This window comes from Abramis brama (genome assembly GCF_963993115.1).
Source record: "Abramis brama genome assembly, chromosome: 10".
NCBI lineage: Eukaryota > Metazoa > Chordata > Actinopteri > Cypriniformes > Leuciscidae > Abramis > Abramis brama.
Window position 1 is genome coordinate 21055841 of NC_139972.1, and position 24733 is coordinate 21080573.

General features: G+C 38.4%; 1 protein-coding gene across 6 annotated transcripts in view; it reads left to right on the forward strand.

Annotated features, from left to right (window-relative positions):
• bcas3 (BCAS3 microtubule associated cell migration factor) overlaps nt 1-24733 on the forward strand; it is a 230017-nt gene that overhangs the window by 22300 nt on the left and 182984 nt on the right. For all 6 annotated transcript variants that reach the window (XM_084126193.1, XM_084126195.1, XM_084126197.1 and 3 more), the window contains exons 8-13: nt 4129-4236; nt 4353-4429; nt 7312-7388; nt 9318-9401; nt 12330-12500; nt 14816-14909. In XM_084126193.1, the coding sequence (XP_083982319.1) occupies nt 4129-4236; nt 4353-4429; nt 7312-7388; nt 9318-9401; nt 12330-12500; nt 14816-14909 (611 nt within the window). The remainder of the gene's footprint in view (nt 1-4128; nt 4237-4352; nt 4430-7311; nt 7389-9317; nt 9402-12329; nt 12501-14815; nt 14910-24733) is intronic.

Consider the following 24733-nt stretch of genomic DNA (forward strand, 5'->3'; position numbering starts at 1 on the left):
ATGATTTTATAACGATAATTGAAATTTACTGACGCTTTCAAATCGAAGTCTCGATTCTCAGCGAGAGGAAATTGTATTATGTTGAGCATGCACTGTGTCCATTAGAAGCGGGCCATTAGTTACAATGCAAAAAGGCAAACAATTGAAGTGGCCAATTTGATGATTCTTTTTTCAAGGCTATCATTGTCCCGTTAATCAATCTGGGAGCATATCATTTGTGTCACATTGGCTCTAAAACGCTTTAAATTGGATTGATCTGACCCAGATTATATTGAAATCAATGAATAGTGGCTCTAAGACAAGTTTAGGAAGTTAAATGCCCCTATTAATCTTGGTGTCTGAATCCAGTGGGGGTTTTAGCCATGATGATAATTTCTTTGTAGATAGCTGTCTCTCTCGCCGAGACTTCAAGCGTCCGCAGCTATAAAGGACACCAGAGGAGAATAAAAATGTAGACTAATAGCGTTTGCAGATTTCTACAGTCCATTTGACACACTTATGCTATGTTCACACAGCAGACACGGCAAGGTTAGTCCCCAAAAATGATATTAATGAATTCAAATTCATGATATTTAATTTGTATATACACCCACTGGCCACTTTATTAGGGACACCTTGCTAGTACCGGATTGCCTTCAGAACTGCCTTAATTCCTCTGACCTCTGGCATCAACAAGGCATTTTCGTCCACAGAACTTCCACTCACTGGATATTTTCTTATTTTCAGACCATTCTCTGTAAACCCAAGAGATGGTCGTGAAAATCCCTGTATATCAGCAGTTTCTGAAATACTCAGACCAGCCTGTCTGGCACCAACAACCACGCCACGTTCAAAGTCACTTAAATCAGCTTTCTTCCCCATTCTGATGCTAGGTTTGAACTTCAGCCGATTGTCTTGACCATGTCTAAATGCCTACATGCCTAAATGCATTGAGTTGCCATTTGATTGGCTGATTTGATAATTAGCGAGCAGTTGAACAGGTGTACCTAATAAAGTGGCTAGTTATAATTATAAATGGATATTATTTGTAATATAATATTTCTTATATGTTTTATTAATTAGTATTGTTATATTTTATTATATTTACTATATTGCTTTTAAATACACAGTACATTGATCATCCTATTAAATTCATCCTATGAATTATATATATATATATATATATATATATATATATATATATATATATATATATATATATATATATATATATATTTTTTTTTTTTAAAATATAGAATTTTTTTTTGTGGAAATTATAATTAAGATGTTTACATTTACATGTATGCAAAGAAAAATGTAAATATTTAAAAAAAAATTACCAAAATATATATTAGTTAATGGATGCACCATATGAAGTTATTCCTTAAATTAAAAGTTTTTCAAAAACATGTGAAACCAACATGAAAAGAAATAGTACATTTCTGAGAACATTTTTGTTTTTAAATAATTTATTTATTTATTGTGGACTCTCTTTTTTGCCATTGACACAAATCAAAATCAAACTCAAGCACTGATTGGAAAGAAATATGTAACACCTCCCTCTTTCTTTGTTGTTTTCAGCAGAGTGTGTGGTCGCTGACCTGTGTTTGTATTTGTGATGTGGTTCTGAGACAGGGTTGTTCCTGGCAGCTGGCCGATGTAGAGATGCAGCTCTGGGCATGCGTTCATGTCTGTGGTGGGTTCTACTGCTTACTGGATTGTGTTGTTGACACGCATGCTGTAATCCAGCCCTGGGTAAGCCTACAAACTCCCACAGTGGGCTCAGTCCAACCACGGGTCAGTTTTGCCACGCAGCTTTACCTCTTGGCCAATCCAGAACTCCAAATGGCCATAGCATGACTTTAGGCTTGTGGGATGATTCCATCAGTCACCGAAGGATCTGAGACACTGAGTCTCAGCTGCAGGCTTGACCTTTCAGACATTGAGAATGGGATGTCTATCACACTCAGCGAGCCTCCTGCTCCTAGACATTATCATGCTCTCTTAAAAACATCATGTGCAATCTGTCCACCCTGACCTCAAGCCAGATCGCTGAGGAGAAGTGGCTCAAATGGCAGCTGTTTGGGAACATGCTCAAAGTACAGGCTGGATTTGCAATCGTCACGGCTTCACTCAGAGATCACTCACTGTCTGTGAAAGTAATGACAAATTAAAAACCTCCCTGGCTCTTCATCACTCAGAATCAGAACTCTAAAGTATAGGATGTTGAGACGCACCACAGCTTTTTTTCATTTATGGTTTAAGTACTTCCATGTTCCACAATTTGTGGTCTGATGTCTTGGCTGCTTTGTAAAAACTGATACGTGCATGTTTAAAAAAAAAAGAAAAAAGAGTTGTTTCCTCGACATGCTGTCCGTGCTGTTTTATCTAGAGTTTGCATGCTTGTAAATTATGAATGAGGAGTAAAACTACATTTTCCAACATTAAAAAAGGTTAAACATAGAATTGGATGAGTTACAGAATACAAAAGGATGTGCTATGTTGAATATGAATACAATAATTTTCATGATGATATAATTTTATTAAATTCAGTATAATTTTATTAAATCCTTCTGCTTTATTAAATATAATAAATATTATTATTTATTTCTATTGTTTTTCCAGTTGTTTTGTTTTGTACTGGTTCTTTACGCTCTCGTAAAAGTTGTATCTATATATTCATCCCCCCTGCAGCACCGTTGCTATTTCCATATATATGCAGATGGACTTCTTTTTGCCGTTGTGTCAAGTCTCATTGTTTTTTGAGCATCCTGTTTTAAGTTTTAAGACTCTGTGACAAGTTAAAACACTAAATGAGCATTCTTTTGAGTCATAGATTTGACTATATTGTCTATTAAACCCGGAACGTTGTATTGGCCAGTCAGTATCTAGGATCGGATCTATAAAACTATCTGTTTTATGATGGCCTTCTTGACATCGAAACATCAGTCAATAGACCAAACCCTGTCAAACCCTTGTTTTCACAGAAGCTGTTACATTAGTAGCATAGCCAATAATGCTGCAGCACTATGCACTATATATTTTATTGCCAAAGTATGTTAATGCTAATCTATGATGCATGATATAATCACTTCTTGTGAAGCGGCAGACAGTCGGTCGAATTAAGAGTCAGACACAGCGAAATCATTAGTGTTGGCCTTCAAAGCCAATTGTTTTGTCAATGAAGCACAGGCTATTGATCATTTTCAATTACGTGGAGTGCTTGATCAGCTCAGAGTCAGTGTCAATAACCCGGCCTCTTCAGTTCCAGCTTCGTCTATAGTTAGACTCCATATTTCCTTAAGTTTATTATTGTGGTTTGAGCAACTTATGTACACTTAGCCACGGCTCCAACAGAATACCTGACTTGTTGGATTGGTATTCTGATCCAGTCCTACCGGGTTGGGCAATGCTGATGCCATGCATATTACTACAAGACTAATATCCTGCGGAAAGCAAAGTGCCCAGCACAGCGTCTTACCAGAAACATTCTGTTAAGATGGTTAATATGGCAGGCCAGGCTGTGCCAGCTCAGTGCGGAATGCCTAATGAGGATTAATATCTGCTTTCATCACAAGCAACAGCCACTGCTTTCTCTTAACTCTCATCTACTTGATGAAGGTAGAGAGGAAATAACTACAGGATGTGAGTGTGAGAACGTTTCTGGCCTGTTGGCGGGACTTGGTTTTGTAATGTGTTTTTATTCTTCATGAACTTCAACATTGGGTTTTGTGTTATTGCGTATTACATTCAAAACGTAGTAGCCTTTTTTTTTTCTTTTTTTTTTTAAAAGGTTTGTGGTCGGTAAGACTTTTAAAAGTGCTCACCAAGGCTGCATTTACTTGATCAAAAAATATAGTAAAAACAGTAATATTGTGAAATAGTATTGCAGTTTAAAATAAGTTTCTTTATTTTTATTTTAATATATTTTAAAATGTAATTTATTCTGTGATGACAAAGCCAAATTTTCAGCATCATTACTCCAGTCAGTCTCACAATCCTTCAGAAATTATTCTAATATGCTGATTTGGTGCTCAAGAAACAAATTTTGAGAGCAAATTTTAGAGCGATTTCTTTATTGTTATCATTAGTTATCGTTCTTGGTGTGAACGGGCCTTAACTAATCGCTGCTCTGTGTGTGTTTTGCAGGACAAGTCCCCCTTATTGTTGTGTGGACCTTTATTCCTTGAGGACAGGAGAGATGGTCAAGTCCATTCAGTTTAAAACGCCCATCTATGATCTTTACTGCAACAAAAGGTATGTTTACACACGTGTGTCCTGCACTTGACCTTATCATTTTAAATGCAACATTAAGCTTATATATACTTTATTATTTTTTCCCCAACTCCATCTCCATCCCTTGATGGCCACAGGATCCTCGTTGTTAGTCTTCAAGAAAAGATCGCTGCCTTTGACAGCTGCACCTTTATGAAAAAGTTCTTTGTCACAAGTAAGTTCTTCATGTTATAGATGTGTCTGCTGAACTTGACCTTTCATGACCTTCTCTGGTCTCCGACACAACTTTTCTCTGCCTCTTTGATCTGCAGCTTCGCAAAACAGGAAACCTAGTCTTGATTAATCCTCTTAACACACTGACTTCATTAAACCCACAAAACCCCACTCAACCCTTATACGTGCTGTCACACCAGCGGAGCCGTTTTTCCCTGTGTCACTCCTCAGGGCTATACGATATCAAAGCTCATCCACAATTCCACAGGCCTGCTTGTTTACACAAATGGCTTTTGTTTTACAATGTGTCAGAGTTGGGCATTACCAGAAACTGTCTGTGTCAAACCATCATTGCGTAGTGTAAACAATAACAAACAAATGCATATTGTCACTCAGCCCAGCTCTAGCACATAAAGAGCCATTTCCTCTCCTCCAGGCCAGACCACAGGCAAAATCCAAATGGCTTTTTTGCACTCTTGAAGGGGATGCTACTCATAAGGTCCCAACTGTCATGTGCGCACAACTGTGTATGGTTTCGGAAAAATGAACTGTCCATGTCACCCAGGTCTCTGCTGCCCACTTAAGCAATTGCTGTTGTAAATTGCTATTAGCGTTGTTTTAATGGCTCTCATTGTCTATCCGACTTCCCCGTCAATGTCTGTGCCACAGGAAACGGGGACGGTCAATAACCCTTTACATCATTAATTGCTTCTCTAAAGCTTCCTCAACATAGGAAGAACAAGACTTGACTTATTTTTTAAAGTAACAGACTGAAAAAAAGGGTTATTATAGTTAACTAAACCATTCAAAAACTGAAACCACAAATTTCATTACCGTAATTTCCGGGATAAAAGTTGCATTTTTTTATTTATCTGAAACAAGCTGCGACTTATTTCAAAGCGACAGCGATAATGCAACTAATGTCAAGCACGCAAAACATGCGCAAAGCGCAAACATTTGGATTTGTGCTAAATAAGAGAGAAATACATAAGAAATGTATTTGTGTAGCACATTAACCTTATGCCAATAGTTTCAATTTGGCTCTGAATAAATTTGTTTAGGCTTGCTGTTTATAATAAATGTTGTTTATATAATGAATGCTATTATAATTTATGTTTGTTTTATACTTATATTTTTTTTATTCCTTTTCTTTTCTGAATACTTTGATTACTTTGAATCAAATACTTTACTGAAATACTTCAGTAACACTTTGATTACTGAAATTTGTTGTGGAGTGAGGGCAAGTAAAATACATATTCATAGTGTTTATGTTTGTAAACGTTTCATTTTATTAACTGGTATTTTACATTATTTCAGAATGTAAAAATAGGATATAAAATGTGTGCTTTTTCCTCTTTCAAGAATGCAATTACGACTTTGTGGTGGGGTGTAACAATACATTGTTATATTGAGATATCGCGGTATAAAAATGTGACTGTATCGTTGATGTAAGCGATATCATTTGCGATAAGTTAGTTTTATCCAATGTTCAGCTTACTGTAACTATAAGGTATAATTCACCCAAAAACTCACTCTCATGTCATTTCAATTTATACGATTTTTGTTCAACTTCCAAACACAAATGAAGATATTTTTTTATGAAACCAGAGATTTCTGTCCCCACATTCAAAGTTCATTCCTCCAAAAAATATCTAAAAGACATCGTAGAAATAATCAATCGAGTGGTCTAATCCAAATCCAAGTCTACTGAAGAGACACGATGGCTTTATATGATGAACAGATTTACAACGGCACGCATAGTAAACACGGACGTTCAAATGCTTGAGTGACGCGCAAAAACAACATGAGAGTGAGTAAATGCAGAACTAAAAATTTTGGATGCACTTATAGTTTGGAAATAGTCATTTTGGCATGCTTTCTTGTGATTGATTGCATTGATCATCTGAAGCGCATATATACGCTGGAACGGCACTCCTCAAAGTGAAAGCACAAACATCATTTAAATCACCATATCACATTTAGTTTTAGTAGTATGATTATTCAAAGCGTTTTAGATGGTTTATTCTTACATGTTTACTGCATTAATTGTGGGAGAGTCTACAGTGTTAGAGATCCAACGAATGCCTGCATTGAAAGCATGAGTACTGTAAACATATTTAAAAAAATATTATTTAACTTTAACTAAAGTTAAGATGGAAACAAAATCCACTGTGTTTTTTGAGTGAGGTCTTCTCTCTCTGGCTGTGAGATCTCAAAACAATTGTGAAAATCCCCCAAGTCTAGCTCACAGGATGTGTTAAACATACGTTATCTCACAGCATCGGCTCCCTCCGCCTTGGAAAGGCACAAAAGGCTTTTGCGTTACTGTGCTTGTGGCTTACCTCAAGCCCCATTCACCCGAGTTTCAGATCCTGACTCTACACCCTAAATTACTGTCTGCATATATTTTATATTCACTCTATGCTATAAATTACTGTCAGCACACTTCACACTGTGATATGCACTTGCGTAACCTTTCCGTTTGCGAGGGCGGAGAAAGAAGTTTGGTATTTCTGTGCTTGTTTATTAGGTTTTAGTTTAATAAGACCTTATCTGATTTGCATTTGCTTGCGTGTTTGCCCTGTTTGAATGTGTCCCACATGTGATATACGGCTACATTATCATGGCATGTGGGATCGGTACGGATTCTATGGCTGTATTGCTCTCATGGGTCAATCTGTCTGGTAGTTAATAAGCTGAGGAGCCATTCTACTGTCACAAAATGCCATACCCCTTATTTAACCTCTGGTATTACTCTAACCCTAAGCTGTAGTAAAACACTGTCTTGGACAAGATGCTGCTATGATGGATTATTTATGTCCTCTTTGTCCTGTCATTTAGTTTATCTCTTGTTATAGTTGTGTGTTTTCTTTTTTGTTGCAGGCTGCTACCCCTGTCCTGGGCCCAACCTCAACCCTATAGCTCTGGGAAGCCGGTGGTTGGCCTATGCTGAGAACAAGGTAGTACAAACACCAAATATTTTAAAGAACTCCAGATGTACCAAAACACTGGTTTTCAGAAAGACAACCAAACTAGGTATTTTATTTCATTTTATATTTCATTTTTCTTACTTTTTCTGTTTTAGTTTATCTTTTATTATCTTTTATTTTATTTTTTAAATGTATTATTTATTTATTTATTTTATTTGTTTAACTTTTTTATATTTATAGTCATGAATTAGATATTCTTTACATTAGGGGTGTAACGATGCACTCAAGTCACTATTCGAGACAGTTTGCATCACTGAACTCACGATACGGTACTATTGCGATATTTTAAGCCAAAATAAAGAAAAGTTTTTTATTATTATTATTATTATTATTATTAGTAGTAGTAGTAGTAGTAGTAGTAGTAGTAGTATTACTTCTAAGGCATATGGTAAAAAGTTAACACAAATGTATTGTTGAAATGCTGAATTTGCTATTACATCAGGGGTGGACTTGAATAGGCTTGGACTTGGTCCTGGTCCCCAATGCACAAGGCAATAGTGACACCAGAATAAAAATGTTCATGATTCTGAAGCTGAAAATACAAAATTATGTTTGACTCATATGCTTGCACAATGTCTCTGACTACATTTATTTAAAAAATGTAGGCCCTAAAATCAGACATTTGACATTACCAATACCCATAAATATTGCCTTATTCTATTATACATTCTATTCAACATTATATATTGTAGTTTAATGTAATAATGTCACTGAAACTCTGTAAACTTTCGGGGTTTTTTTTCTACACTCGCACTTTCAATGCAGGCATTTGTTGGATCTCTTACACAGATAGACAAGCCTCACACACACAGACTCTCCCGTTGCTCTCCCTCTATTAATGCACATGCATAAGATATTTTAAAAAAAAAGCTTTGTATAATCATACTACTAAAACTAAAAATGCTGTGATTTAAATGATGTTTGTGTTTTCACGTTGAGGAGTGCCACTCCAGCGCTTATGCACTTTGCAATCACAGTTATAATCGCAAAGCGTGTCTAAATGACTATTCCCAAACTTTAAAGGGTTAGTTCACCCAGAAATTACAATTCTGTCTTCATTTACTCAGCATTTACTCACCCTCATGTTGTTCTCGCATGTCACACATGCACATACTTTACAAATTTTGGCTTTTTCTTATTAGAACACTCAGATTAAACCGCTTGATTAATTTCTTTCTTTTTTCTTTTTTTTTTACGATGCCTTTATGACTTTTTTTTTTGGATCTTTGAAGTTTTAAAATGACACAATTTTATAATAAATGTGATTTATTAATTAATATTTCATTCCGTTGTGCTCCATCCAGATGTTTTTGAACACAAGAACATGCCCTGTTTGAACTCCCAGCACCTCTGATCAGTCAGCCTAATAATTCAGGCCTTCCATTTGTTGCTGAAAATGTGTTGCTTGGAAACAGCCCTAAGTCAAACTGCAGTTGCCTTCTAAATGTTTTTATTGCACATATCATTATAAAGACAATGTGTGTCATATCGATAGGAGCTAACAATATAATATGACATATTATTATTAAGTAGACCCCCGATTTGCCGCCATTTATGTAATGGGTGCGGTTTGTTTGCCTTAGAGAGGCCAGTTGCTGCCTAATAATGGACAGATGGGACAGTGTGTCTGGGCAAAGGTAATGAGTTTCTGGCCAATGGCAGCTGAAGTGTTGAATAGGTCTGGGACAGGGACCCTAGAGGGAGTGCGCTATAGAATGGGGCTGAAGAACTGTTTGTTGTCCTAATGGCATCCTCCTCCTCCTTTTACTCACCGTGCCCGCCTGCAGACGTCCTGGCGCGGGCTGTGACAGGCCTCTGTGGGTTAATGAGTGCTGGGGAGCTGAAAGGTTCTGGATGATAATGTGACTCTGTTCTGTCTCTGTTTGTGTGTGTGTGTAGCTGATCCGGTGTCATCAGTCCCGTGGTGGGGCCTGTGGAGATAATGCCCAGTCCTACACTGCCACTGTCATCAGTGCCGCTAAAGTGAGTTCACCCTTCTTTTTTTTTACCACTGCCATGCCCGCCACACTCTTCAACACACATGTTAGTGGCCTCAAAAAGTATTTACACACCTAAGCCACAAATAAATATCAGATGGATAGATGGGTAGAATAAGCATACTTTTCAAATAATTAATTTCATAAAAAAAGTTTATTGAAGTTTTTTTTCTATATAGAAAAATAGATATACTGCTCAAAACAAATACACTAAGAACTTACTGGTTGTCTAATGTTAATGGATAATTGGGGGTAAAAAGTGTAAACTTTTTTTTTTTTTGCTAAAAAAAAAGGGAAAAGCCTTATTTGTTTGCAGATGCTACATAGTTTGATATTTTGTATCTAATTCAGTGAAGTCCATACATTTTGAGTGTGGCTTTAGTGTCCAAATACTTTTAGGGGTCACACTGACACTTTGTCCACACATTGACCAGCAGATACAGTACTTTGTCAACACTTGTGCCACAATTTTTGCACAGATTATTTCAGTTGTGTCTTGCTGAGAGACTTGTCTTTCTTATGAGCATTATTTCGTTTTATAAGATTAAAGCCAGCTATTCTTTGGTAAAATCTGACATTTATAACTGTTGGTGCACAGTTGGCATGTCGTGCTGAGGATCCCCACTGCTTATAAAAATCATTCAACATGGTGAGGAAATGATTTGTTTATTTTAGCATTTACTCTGGCCAAACTCTTTCATATTGTAGAGCTTAAAGAACATATCAGTGTTTCATTTCCAGAAATCATTGGCCCAGTGATTTTTAAATCTTGAAAGCTGTCACATTAATTAATGATTATCCTCTTTACAAGGCAATAAATCAAACCATACAGCTTAATGTGTCTCTTGCTCTTTTTCTCCTGGTTTTTTTGCACTTATTTGTGTTTTTCAGCCATGCTTTCCTTCCTGTTTGCTCTGCTCTAAATGAAGCTCATAATGTGTGCTGCTCCACTCACTTTATTCACCCTATAGCATCCCAGAGCGTTCTCGACATAGTCCTTAGTGATTCAGAGACCCACTAGAGTTCATTTAGTGGTGCCAGAACCTTGGTGCTTAACCTTTCATATGGTTCCAGTCTCCTCTCCTGGTTGCTTAATTGATTTATTAAGCCCACATCTGTATTCCCCGGCCGCCGGCCTGATCACTGCCTAACGAGCGCTAACGGCTTACGTGAGAGAAGAGCCATTAGCCTTAATGGCGGTATACATCAAAAGGAGCACAGCAAAGGTTAGCAGGGAGGAAAACAAGGTTAAAAAAGCCTTGATACGCAGACAGGCCGTCTGCAGACGGGGCTGTGATTTATAACCATCTCCTCCACTCTGACACACAGTCCCTGTGCTGAGTGGCTCTGAGTGCGGCCGTCTGGGGGCCAGGGGGCCATCTCCCATCAATCCTGTAACACAATCACAAAAGGAGGGGGAGGGCGCCTTTTGCAAAATTGAATTCTTGCAAGGCACAGATTGTGTAAATGAGCGCGATGTGACCAAAAGAGAGATGTCATTGTGCTAGCCACAAGTCTGCGTGAGCGGGGTGCCCCAGGGCTCTGTTTTCAGACCTCTGCCGCTGTGAACTGTGTTTGGGGTAAGTGGATAGCACAGCTTAAGTAGGGTCTCCTCTAGTTCTCACTTAATGGAGTGAGCGTTGCTGTATGTGTGTGTCTGTCTGCCAAGGCCCCGGAGAGCTTAATCAGGCATTCAGGCCAAGCGGCAGCGTCAATACCTCGTGGCGCCTGTGTTTGTTGGGCCCTTTGGAGAATGCTCTGACAAGTCCACTAACTGACTGTGTGTAAATTGCTTTGCCCCATCAATTATTAAGAGAAGCGTTTGCCTCCTAATTGATCAACACTAATGTGTTTTCTAATCACTGCAGTTAGAGTTTTTAGTGCTAATCCAAACAGTCCCCATTGATCAGGGCTAGCAAGGGGAGGGGCGGCCGGCTGGTGGCAGACGCTGCACTGACTGCTGTGCCAGAACCCGGACATCTCTTCTCAGCTCATATCTATGAGTACACACTCACACAAACGCTAACCGTTAGCCTACACGGCTAACTTACACACCTGTCTGTTGACATTGGCTCAAACAACACTGGATGCAAACATGTTTTTTAGGTCATTGCTCAACAAAATCTCTGGATGTGGGAACATTGTTTGCGGTATTGATTGGAGTGTTGCAATAGAACTTATGGTTGGCTAGCACAAATGTTGCAGAATGAAATGTTTTTGTCTTTTAACCCTTTGCATGAATTATTATTTTTTGCTTTATGATTCATACATTTTTTATTTTTACTTCAGAACAAGCATAAAATTATTCCAATTTTTTTTTCAAAATGATGATTTTAAAAGATCTATCCATACGATAAATGCCAGTAGGAAATATTCCCAAGGTACTGACCACTTTCGTCAGCTGTTTTAAATGAATTCATAAATTTATATTTATTAAATAAAATTCAATGTCATATAAAGAGTAGTAATCAAAAGTTGTGGTTTGGATGTAACATCATCCCCTAAATTGTTAACTGTGGTTAAAGATCTTAACATATCAAGGGTGAAATCCAAACAAATTCCAGTGTTCCTAAATACCGTTAAGTGATGCACTAAAATTTCGGCAAGCCCGTAATTAGCACTAATTCGCACTTCAAATTTGTTTGGCTGAAATATAGAGATGCGGCTTGTCGCCAAAGAATTTAACTGCAACTGGTTTAATTTACCATTTGAGAACACGACACCGTGAACAGCATACTGAGTTCAATTAACCAATTACCCAAATTTAATTGTTTTCAGTTTCATTTCTCAGATAAAAGAAATGTAGTTTTCTTTATATTTGAAAAAATAAAATAAAATTCTATGCATCGCTATCATAAATCACTACAGCATTTTTATTTCTATTTCTAACGTTGTGTCTCTGTCTTCCTGTCAGACGTTGAAGACGGGCCTGACCATGGTGGGTAAGGTTGTGACCCAGCTTGCTGGTACGGTGCCATCAGGGGTGCCTGACGAGGAGGGCACTGCCCACAGTGGCACCCGCCGCAGCCCTCACCAACCTGGCGTGGTCACCATCATAGACACACACACTGTGGGAGAAGGACAGGTAAGAAACGCTCACTTATACAGCATAATCAGTACGGTTTTGCCAGGGATTGAGGTCTGAATGACAAGATTTCTAGCACTGTTTATGGTACTTTCTTCACCCTTGTGACCTTGATCCTCAAGAACCCAGATTCATTCCTCTTTTCTCTGAGATAAATAATCCATTAATCCCATTCATAACTCATTCAGTATTAGAGCTTCTTGTGGCCCAAGGGGTTTGTCATCACCTTGTCATAAGAGCACATGCTCCGCCGTTCGTTCACAGACTCCATGCCAGGCCGCAGTCTCCTGATCTCATGATTTAGCCATTTCCTGTGGCTCTTTCCCCCTTGGCTGGCACAACCGTAGACTTTTAGCATGAGATCACAGGCAGGTCATTGCAGGAGCATATCAGAAAAGGTCTACCATCCTTTCCTTTTCCACCAAGGCCTTAATGTGTGTTAAAAGAGGACTTGTAGGTGTGTGACACATGATCACTTTAATAGAGCACTCGGTGTAAAGGCTAGCTGTAATATTTACAGTTCTCCTGTTCAAGGATTTTTATTTGGAGAGAGGTTAAGTTGGAACAGGTTTTGCTATCCTATTGATTCTGACCCATGTAAATATATCCTTCCATTTAGTGGACTGTTAAAAGTAAGATAGTTAAACCTTCAATTCTCTATTAGAGTCTACCGTGAGCTGTTTAACACGTTACTCATTTAAATGTGCGTTTTATTCTGCTTCTTTATAAACATGTATCATGCTGATTTGCCATAGTCAACACTTTCTAAAAGCGGTTTCCTGCATTTATATCACAATCACAATAAAGCCAACCCTTACAAGAAGCTGCGCTCCTCCCAATGTGGACTAGTTATGTTTTCGATGTTCACACAAAACAGATTTGTGGAATTTACTGTCAATGCCATTCTCCCGTGACTCCAGCAGTGGTCTTGGCATTTTCTCTTCTGTTTCCCCCCCCCCCCATCTCCCCCTCTCCCAGTCTCAGGGGACACACCCCTACCTTCTCATCTTCATCATCCCCTCTCAGCTCTGTATTTCCTGCAGGTTTATTTGCTCTTCGGATCTATCCACAAACAAATTCTTTTCCGAAGCAATAGTATATTCCTGTACAGAACAACATTGTCTTTTTTTGCCCCCAATAAAAGCGATCTGGTTTGTGTCACAGGGGCATTTTTTTGCAGTCTAAAATAAATGTCTGGGTTTCAGAGCAAGGCTGTTTTCTGTTTGGACTGGATCCTATTAAAAGCTGCCTTGCTCCTTAATGCAACACTCCGCTAGATTTATCACTCTTCTCTCCGGCTGTCTCATGTCTGGGCTTGGTTATAATCTCTTTCATGAGCAAACTTAACAGAGGACCACTGACCAGAGAATAGCCCTGCATGAACAACACGCTCTCTTATTTCTTTCTTTCTTGCTTTCAAGTTGATAGACTATTTTAAAATATTGGAATTCAAATTGAATTTTAATATTTACATAATTTTGTGTTTTGTTTTGTATTGTTTTAAATGTATTTAATAATTGGTTTGTGAGTAAATAAAGAAAAGGTTAACATTCTTTCTCTATGCCTCCTTTTTCTTTTCTTGTAGTGATGCACACAAAGGGATGAATTACGGATTCACATTACAGTTCTTTTTAACCGGGAGCTATTAATCTCTTTTGGATATCAAAACGTGAAGAGACACTATAGAGTTTCCTCCTGCTGTGTTTGTTTTAACTCCTTCAACATGTCACTTTTTCTTCCTGTCTGATACAGTACTGTTGCGCTGTGGGCTTTGGCAGAATATGCACATTGATCACAGTGGTCATGTGGGTTAGTTTCTTTCTTTGAAGCCGTGTTCATAAAACACACCAACATATTTGCGGACATCTTTTAAAAATTTAGTCAAATTTATTTGAATTCCATAATGAAACTATTTTGCCGACCATACGTCATTTAAAGCTAAAATCTTCCAGTGTGGATTAAAGTAGACACAAGGATAATTGTTAAGCACCCGCAAGAGGGCAACATGTTTAGGGTTGAATGACATGATGGGGAATGGATGATGATCATAAAAAAAGACGTGGAAACATTTTCAGCCCATTTTTTGCTATTCGAGCACAACTTAAAACGCACTTTGTTTTAAACAAAATGCCAAAACACATCTTTGTTTAACTGATTAAATCTTATGTAACTGTGAAGATCAGATTGCACAGGCCATTGTAGAGCCAATGACCAGCTATGTGTCTAAAACACTAAGACGTGAGGTAAACAAGAAGTCAGCCTTTATTTATGTGGCTTCATCAACTTACTGTAGCTTTATTGTGTGTATGTTTCAGGTTCTTGTTAGCGAGGATTCTGATGGAGAAGGAGTGATTGCACATTTTCCAGCACATGATAAGCCTATATCCTGCATGGCGTTTAACCCGAGTGGTAAGTGAACACCTCATTGTGATGCCTCACTGAGTTCTACCAAAGCACAAAACTCCTGGAACTTGGATGGCAGGCGTTTACATGGTCTTAAAGGGTACAAGTTGTGGATGTTCCTTGCCTTATTGATGTAAAACAATGAATTACAATGCAGATGCATTCTGTTCACTACACAAAGTTCCTTCCCCAGTCAACCCAGACTTTTTAGACCAAGATGCAATGGCATTGACCTGCTCTGATAGCCGACCTGGTACGACACTGATACATTGAGGTTAGCCAATCATACTGCTAATAACTGCTAATTCATTTATAAGTCTTAAAGGTATAAAGCAGCTTGTGTGAATAGATCACCTAAATTAAGATTCTATTATCTTTTACTTGTCTTTTATGTTGTTCCAAACCTGTATGTTTTCATGCTGAAATAGAACTCAACCGGATGTGTTCAATTGGAATGTTGACTGCTGTTTTCTATATAATAGAAGTGTATTGGACTCTTGCATATATTCCGAGTCTTTTGAAGTTACACAAATTAGGGTATACAAATACAATTTTGGGGTGAACCATTCTTTTAATTCTGAGGGTGGACAGTAGTAATTTAAAACCAAAGTTTGACTTTTTGGTGCTGGAAGGCTCGTCTAATATTATAAGTAGACTTCAGAGGAGAAATAGAATGATACAGAACTGTAAAGTATGGTCAATTTGAGAAGGAGATGATGGTGTCAGTCATGTCACCTTTTTGCATGTAACCTCATCTTGTTCCCTAAGCGTTCCTGTCTGCTTGGCCCTTGAGATCATGTGAGATCTGTTGTTCTGAAAAGCAGCCTTTGTGTGTCTTTTGGAGAAACTGCCCTCTAGCACATCATTCACTGTCATTTTTTTTCCCTGCTTTTCCTCTCTTTCCATCCTTCTCTTTCTCCCCTCTTGTCTCTCTTTAACACATAGTGGGATATTTAGTTCTCATTGATCTTGTTCATGTCTATCTCTCCTGAAGTGTATTGAGGTAATGAAGCCCTCGGTCTCTTTTGGATGAAATACCCCAAGCACTGAACAGGTACAATGTCCTCACTCTATTCAGAAGGTGTAGGACAGGTTCATAACTCTTTGAACCTTCAGTCAGCCACTTCACAACATGCTTTAGTCATGCTTTAGGCTTGTTGGTTATTCATTACCTGTTGCATTTTGCACCTTATTTAATAAAATCTTTTTGAGGAATGGTACCATCAGGACATTATGCAGGTAGGATTCGAATGCTCTTCTGCTTCAGTACCATGACTTGATGTGTCTGGAGCAACTAGGCCATGGCTCCAAAATACAGTAAAACCAAGGCTGGAATGTCCTCAACCTGACCTTGAACGAGCGTCTTGGCTCATTTTGATAGGCAGTTATCTGATCACTTTTTAATTTTACATATAGTCATGTTTGTTTCTCCGGATATCCAGTCCAGTCACAATGGCTCATTGTGAGTTGTGTTTTGCAGATTGAGGGCCCTTCTAATAAGAAGGTGCTGAAAGCTACTGATAGCCATTGCCCTTAGTGAAATCCTTCACATATCTGTTCTTACTAATGAACACACGGAGACTCCGTTGTGGATGAGTCATTGTGTACATAAGTGTACACCTCTGGGTTCAGATGTTTTGTGCATCGTATTACTGAAAGATTATAAGGAAATGTTGCATATCTTAGTAGATCAAAACATTCCTGATGGATGTTCTGCCTCAACCGCACAATATTGAACTGATGCCAAACCATGCCACAAAACTCTGGCATATGAGCCGTGATTGAGTTTGGGAGCTGTGATCTTATATAGAAGTTTAGAGCAAATAAATATAACTTATTAATTTATGATTGATTCATTAATTAAGAAAATAAATTATAAAACAGTGTTGACATTCACTTTGTTCTACATTTAAAAAAAAAAAGAGTATTGTTATTTTATATATGTATTATTATAATTATAGCGCTGTACTGTTATTGTCACTGTCTCTTTTGTTTCAAATCATTTTTATTTTTATTTTAGGGGAAACATTTTTTTTTTCATTCAGTACATACCTAGGCAAAAATTGGGCCAAGCCCAAAATGGCTAAACACTAAGATTTTAATAGTCTTAACCGCAAATTATTGGTCAGGAAATTAGCTAAATGTATGCAAATGCACAACTTAAAAAGCCATTGTTGTCTCAGAAAAACATAAAAGACATAATTAAGTTTTTGGCAGAATATGGGAAGTTGTGTGTGGTTGTAACACGAGCTGTATGGTGATGCTCCAGAGCGGTGTCTTCGGAAATCTGCTGAGAAATATAATAATAAATGCATCTTTACCACAGTGAAGCATGGAGAAAGAGCTGTCATTGTGTGGGGAGCCTTTTCAGCTGCTGGTATTGGTGAGCTACTTCACAGAGAAAAGTAATTTAATGCTTTGAAGTACAGGAGAATATGGCTTGTTTCTCACAATTGAAAAGTTATCTAAAGAGGATTGATCAGATGTTATTTTTCAACAAGAAGTGGCTTGAGAACAAGTCCATTAGGCTCATGTTTTGGCCTGGTCAGAGTCCAGATTTGAGCCCTATAGTGAATATTTACTTAATGTTTAATCACATTAAACTCAAACTAACTGTGAGACTAACTGTAACTAACTGTACTCATGAGCTGTTCGAAGCCATCAATGCTGAGTGGAGCAACGCCAACTCTTCTTCCTGTTAAAAGCTGTCTGCAAGTTTACCCACACGGCTTAAACATTTAAAGAAAACAAAGGGGAAGGCTATTCAGCGCAGTTACTTTATCTACATTATTTGTGCAATTCTTACTAATTTCCTGACCTGTAATTTGTGATTTTAGACCACTAAATATTTTTACATTTTTGGCTTGGCCCAATTATTTATTTATTTTTTATAAATAAATAACACTCAGGAGTGTACTTGCATGAAATTTAAGTGAGAAAAAGGTATCTTTTAAAGAGTAAGTTCTGAGCATTTTTTTTTCTTTGTGTAAAACAATGGGCTTTGTTTGCTTTTAGTAATTGTAGTTTTTTTTTTTTTGCGTTAATGTATCATATATCTAAATTCTTTATTCTCGATTTGGAAACCCAATGTTCTTTTTTTTTTTTGCATTATTGTTAACTGTTGCATTCTGCATTTTGCTTTTGTTCTCAGTTAAGATGAGGGAAGAAAATACATTGAATTAGACCATTCTAGTTAGATTGTACTAACCTGGCTTTGGACATAACATGATGGTCTCTAGGTGGCGCTATTGGTTAACCTTTAGACCTCAGATTAGTCAGCCACCTTTTCCCCATCAGCATGTGTTGAGCAGAAGGTGTAGGTGAAGTCAGTGTCCCACCACCACCACTGCACTGGGACACGGAGCAAAGCAAACATACAGTCAACAATCAAGGCCCGCTCAGGGACATTACTTCTACAAATATTAGTGCAAATGTGTGTTTTTCTTAGATCATCAAAGAATTGAAGGTCTCCGTAAAAACAAATTTGACCACATAACCGTCATATTGATCTGAAATGCTTCAGAGAGTCAGGAGAGAATTATGTGAATTATGTGCTTAATAAGGACGGTGTAAAAACAAGTGTGAGAGATGTATTATACGAGTCAAATTATCCAGCAAAAGTGTTTGTGAATTTATAGCTTTCATAAAGTTACATTGTATTTAATTATTATATATTTTTCTAAAGAAAATATATTTCTTTCCTTCACAAAAAATTTTTATAGTTATATAAAATGTTTTTGAAAAAAGTGTCATGGTCACCAATGCCAAAATTTTCGATTATAATTTATTCCTGTGATGGCAAAGCGGAATTTTCAGCATCATTACTCCAGGCTTCAGCGTCACATGATCCTTCAGAAATCATTCTAATATGCTGATTTGCTGCTCAAGAAACATTTCTTATTATCAACAATGTTAAAAAAGAAACCGTGTAAAGAAAAAGAACAACATTTATTTCAAATTTAATCTTTTTGTAACTGATAACATTATAAATGTCAATTTAATGCATCCTTGCTGATTAAAAGTATTAATATCTTTCAAAATAAAATCTTACAGACCCCAATCTTTTGAACGGTTGTATAGATTTAATTGGGTCAGTGAAATTATTGAAGAGGCAAGTACAAATCTAACCAGCCTAACTGAAAAATACTTATACACGAGTCCTGACCTATCTTTGAGAATCACTTTTCATGAGATTTAGTTCACTCTATCTTATATGAATGGTTGGTGTAATGTTTTTTGTTACTCTTTCTCTGAAGATTGTTCCGGGCCAGGGAGGCCCAAGCCCCGTTCCCTCGAGTGCTAAGCCCCCAGCATGGCCCTTTGTCAGGCGTCCTCTGCCCTCATGTGGAGAGTGCTCTGGGGTGACTTGTTTTAGATAACAGCGGGGCGCTGTAAACTTCAAACAGTTAAACCTTCACCTGTCAGCTTTATTCAGAAATAATGGGATGTGTCTGTTATCACCTCATTTGCTCGGGCATAAATCGAAGGGGCTATAATAATTGTTTTGAGTTATGAAATTGTTTGGCACCAGGAAGGCTGGAAGAAATCCCTGTCGTCTTTGATACAGAAAAGAGTCTCCAGATATGCTGACTAATAAGGTCAGGCTGAGCATTCCCCGAGACCGGTGTTCATATCCATGCTGTAATTTACGTTCCTGACATCATTAACATATGATCAAAAACAGCTCTTTGAGATTTGCAAGAAATCTCCTCTCAGCACTGTGAAGGAACGTGAACGGCGGCTTGATTTTAAAGTGAGAAGTTTAGCCTCGTCCGCTTAGCCTGACTTGTCCAAAATTAACTATGCTAAAGCCACTGGAAAGTGTCACTCTGGCCTCAGGGCTGACCGCAGCTCCATCCGGACGGTTTTGATTTCAGAGAGGGAAAAGGCCGACTTGAAAAGAAACAATGTGGTTTCTTGACATTGACTGGAACGTGCAAATCTCCACCAAAAAAAAAAAAAAAGAAAATCAAAAGAACTTATGTAAGAAATCCAACTCAACAGTGTGTGTTGGACGAAAAACAAAAGGGCGAGGGTAGAAAATGGTGGCCAGTTGGGTAGCTGGCGCTTGTTCTGTGGTGTTGGAGCTTCTATTCATAGGCGCATAATTAAAGGATGCTGCTCCGAACAGCGGCGCACAGGACTCACTTTAGCCAAAGTATCTGTTTTTCGCTCCTTGTCCTCTCCTGGTCCCTCCTCTCCTCTTAAAGGATATTTCTACAGTTTAAATGACGCTAAACTGGTCTTATCGATTAAAAGAGCAAGTGATTGGTGTAAGGGCACGGTCGCGTGCAGTGCGAGGGTGGACAGGTCTCACGGCTCATGAGACTCACTGTAATTCCACTCAATCACGGAACTGATAAGCATCAAGGAATCTGCTCTTGCGAGGCAGCTTAGTTTAGCCCAGTTCATTCTGGCAAGTGTTTGCTTGCGGGCTCTTAAAGGGACACTCCACCCATTTGCATTAAGCTTTGCATTGTTAGAAACCCAGTCATACTATTGAATGGTCGTGCAACACTCTCTCATTTTCCCCTGAGACGGGAGAAATCCGTTATTTACCTCTTACACTTCCTCCTACAATGACGCAAAAATCGTCATTTTGCGTCATTGTAGGAGGAAGTGTAAGAGGGGGGGATTTCTGTTGAGACTACAAGCACTCGTTCCTCATCTCTCCAATCTTTCCCAGGGGCGGGACCCGCTCACGCTACAGACCTATTACAGATCAGTGGGTGGGACTTTACTCTCTGAAACTGAAAGCAATATCCTCCATCTTGTTTGAAGCTAAGCTAACAGGCGCTGTGGAGACAGATGTAAAGTTATGACAATAGCGGAGGAGAGTACTCAATATGATATAGAAGAAGAGGATTTCGGAAGTCTGATGCTTGAATCAGGTGTTTGTGGCTACCTTTACAAGCCGCATTATAGCGAAGAGCAGCCGAGGCAGAAGACCTGCCTGCCGCGGACGAGGAGCCCAGACTGGCTCGAGTTAGGGCGGACTGGTGGCGCCGGTGATCTCACTATGCAACTACGAACCGCTACGAACACAGAGATAGAGTCCGTCTGCGGCAAAGAATTTAAACGATGACAATTTCTCCTGGACGAAATCTCTGAATCAGACGAGGACACGGACGTTTGTGTTGTGAACTATCCTAGTTTCGCACCGCATATGTTCTGACTGAACATCCAGGTACCATGCAATAATTCACCTTTTCGAAAGAAATACAAACGAGGAGTAATGCACTAATGAGTTCGCCAACTAACTAGACATTTTGTGTGAAATGAATTTCAAGCTCTGGTGGTGGTAGCTAGCCTTGCAGACGGAAGAGTGATTTCTCTTATAGGCAGATATGCGCTTTCTGGATTAGTGGGAGTGGCTTGCGGAGCTGTGCAATGTGGTGCATTGTGGGAGTTGTTGTCTTTCATACAAATGCGTCCTGAAGTTATTTTTTGTCTTTCCTCAGTCACGAAGGCACCAAATTCAAAATTTATTTTACATTTCGACTACATATATGACCCACTTTAAATAAAAAACAATGTTCAAATGGGTGGAATGCCCCTTTAAAGGGAAAGGGTGATCTGAAGAGCCTGTTTGTCTGTTGCGGATGTGGCCTTTCTAGCACCCACTCCCATGAGTCACTCACAAACACCCAGCTGGAGTTCATGTTGTTTTGAGAAGAAAATGTAAAGAAAAGCCTAGTTTGATAAATGACCAAAGTTCTACTTTTTGAAAAATTGGATCCTGCACTATTACATCAATTGAGGAAATTTGTGACACTGAACATGTATAAGATGTAAAATATGTTCTTGCTTCTCTTATTTTGAATTTTTTTCTTGTGTGTGTCAGCTTTATTGCTGCTGTCATTTATGCCAAAGTTATAACATTTTATTATTTTTTTAAGCTGTAGTTATCACTCGAATTGTTATGCTTATAATATAATATAACAACAAACATTTTTAGAGAGGGAACATACTTCTTTCAGATTTTTGGTCCCCGCTGTACCTTTCAGGTAAAACATGCTCGGATGGCTTGGAGAACTTTGCAAGACTCTTCATTTGACAAAGTCAGTGCCATCCAAAGGAGTTCTGTGTTTTTCTTTCAGTTTGTAATAAGCCATATCTCCACACAGAGGTAGCAATTAAGGATGGATCTGAACTCCTCTGCTTCATTGAAAAAGCTTGTTTGTTGGGTTTAGAAACTATCATTTGGCAAATTCACACATTAATCTGTGTGTGTGCGTGTTTTATTTAATGGGGCTGTGACCGTGTATCACCTTCCATTCTGCGCCGTGCCTGAGCACAGTGGGACAGTCAGCAGGGATTAAGGGCCCAGGCTGAGACGTCGCCTTTAATGCACATTGCAAGCGAAGAGCAGGACATTAGTGGAATTTGCCTGGAGCATGAGCTCTATTTTATAATGGCATTATGAAATCTGATGATGCACATATAGATTTTTATTCAATGTTCTTTTTTTTTGTTAATCTTTGAAATACATCAAACCCCCCTCCCCCAATAGATAGGAATTCTGCACAATAACCGTCCGCTCCTCTATGTTCTAATACTTTCAGAAATTTGATTTAACAGAATCCAATTTTCAAGAACTACAACGAATGGCTCGTTTGGACTACAATGCACTTTTCCCGGATCTTATGAAGTCATAATGTTCCTCATTTAAATAATCCCCGCCCACGGAATACGCAAAACAGTTGTTGAGGCCTGGTTGAGCTGCGCTAGAGAAGATGAAGAGTGTTGTCGCTGTTTTTTTGGGGGTTTTTTTAACAATCAAGCATGAAAACATATTTTGTACACCCCAATAACAAAATCAAGACTTCGTAAAAGGGCATAATAGGACCCCTTTAAAAATTGATTTCCTGAACCAAAGATGACCTTGAGAACCAGCACGTTAACCAAAAGATTTATACTTGCATTAATAAAAATGACTGTATGATTTTCTGTAAACAAAACAAACAAATACATGCAACAAACAAACATATCCAACTATATTAACTGTCAAACAAAAAAGCTACAAGTTTGTCAAAACAGTCTCTTGGCTGTTTTTAATGCTGTTTCCAAAAGGTTGTAAAAGTGGTGTCTTGGGATGTCTGCACCTCAGTTTGTAGTTGTAAAACCTTGGTCAGGCACTTTGGTTTCAAGGCTTCAATGGAAACACCCTCCCTGATCTCCCCCCTTTCATTCCTCTTGACCTGAGGAGAGTTACTTCTCTTCTTCACCTCTAGTTACTATTTTGTTTTTGTAGGAATGATTGCCTGTGTAGACCACGTTTTTGCTGACAGCTTTATGCTTTTACGCTCAGAGGCTTTTAGCAGTTGTATTAGTTAGTTTGGCCGGTTGGCTTTAGTCTCCAAAAGTTCCACCAGATTCCCAAGGAACATCCGATGTTAGTTTTCCAAACACCTCAGCTGCAATGAATGATCCATTGTCCTAAGAAAATCTTAAGGTTGTCCCTCAAATTAAGCGCAGCATAAAGAATTGTGGAATCGTATTTGCTGTGGTAAATGTTTCAGAGGATTAATTAGCTAACAGAACCCTTTAAAATAAAAGAGAGCACTGAAATGGAAAGAGATTATAGTGACTGTCTGTTTCCTGAGAAAGGATTACTCTCTACTCCTCCTTTCTGCAGTCAGACTCTTATCTAGAGATTGTGGTTTAGCTCATTTATTTGGGGCTTTTAAAAATCACAAAAAAGGCCTGTTTTAGGCTGACTAAGCTTTTCAAGGAGACTGTGCTTTTCTACCACTGAGCGTAAAATAGATTTGTACCGCTGTCAAGCATCAGCTGCATTTTGTGGCCGTAGACAGATCCATAAGAAGAACCTAAAAGAGTGAATTGTTACCTAGACTAAGAGATGAAAAGACAGCGTTCACAATTAGCACTCACCAAATACCTCACACAGTAGTTTTTCTGTGGTACATAAAATTGTAATTTGGCCTGCAGCAAATTGTAAAAATGCTAATATGACTGGTTTAACTTCTAATCTCAAAAAATTCTACCACAGTTGTAACACATTTTTGTTTTCTCTCCAGACCTCAGTGGCAACGCATAGGGAAATCATCTTCGTTACTCTTACATGTGTTGTAAAAACGTTGATGTTTGACAGTACACATCTGTTTTTAAATATTTAATTATTTTCTAATGTTATATATATATATATTATATATTTTATTATATATTTTAATATTTATATATATATATCACTTTAATTTATCGCAATAAATAATATCTCATTCATTCCAGAAAAGTCTGATGCCCATCTTTAAATAGAGTTCTTCCCAGAATCAGCTCAGGAAATGTGAGTAAAAAGTGTGCAGATTCTGTGTGGGCCTAGTGATAACCTACACTTCCATCCTTCCTTAATGGATGTGACCTCGTGGTCACCTTGGTTACACTGATTCTCTAGAAGGAGAATTTCGTTGAAGTGTTGTATTTAAGTAATGATTGCCTCCTGCCGAGAAAGCCCTTTATGATCTATTAATATTCAAGCGCTTACAGGTGGTATGGCTGTAAAGCAAATACATAAACATTCTCCTTCGTTACACTCGAATGTGCATCAAATGAACCGTGGGCACCTTTTTCCTCCTCCCACCAAGTTTTTCCCCTTTTCTTCCTCAAAGCCCTCAATTGAATTGTGGATGTGGTTTCGTAGCTAAGAGCGTTGAGTGCCTCTACAGCCAGCATGCCCACAGGAGCAGTGTACCATGTTTAAAAAGCATATCCTTGGTACCAACGTGCCTAGATAAACAGTATCCCTGGCCACACGAGCCTGTGAGACGTGCTCACAAGCCCCCTCTGGAATCCGCAGCAGTCATCCCTGC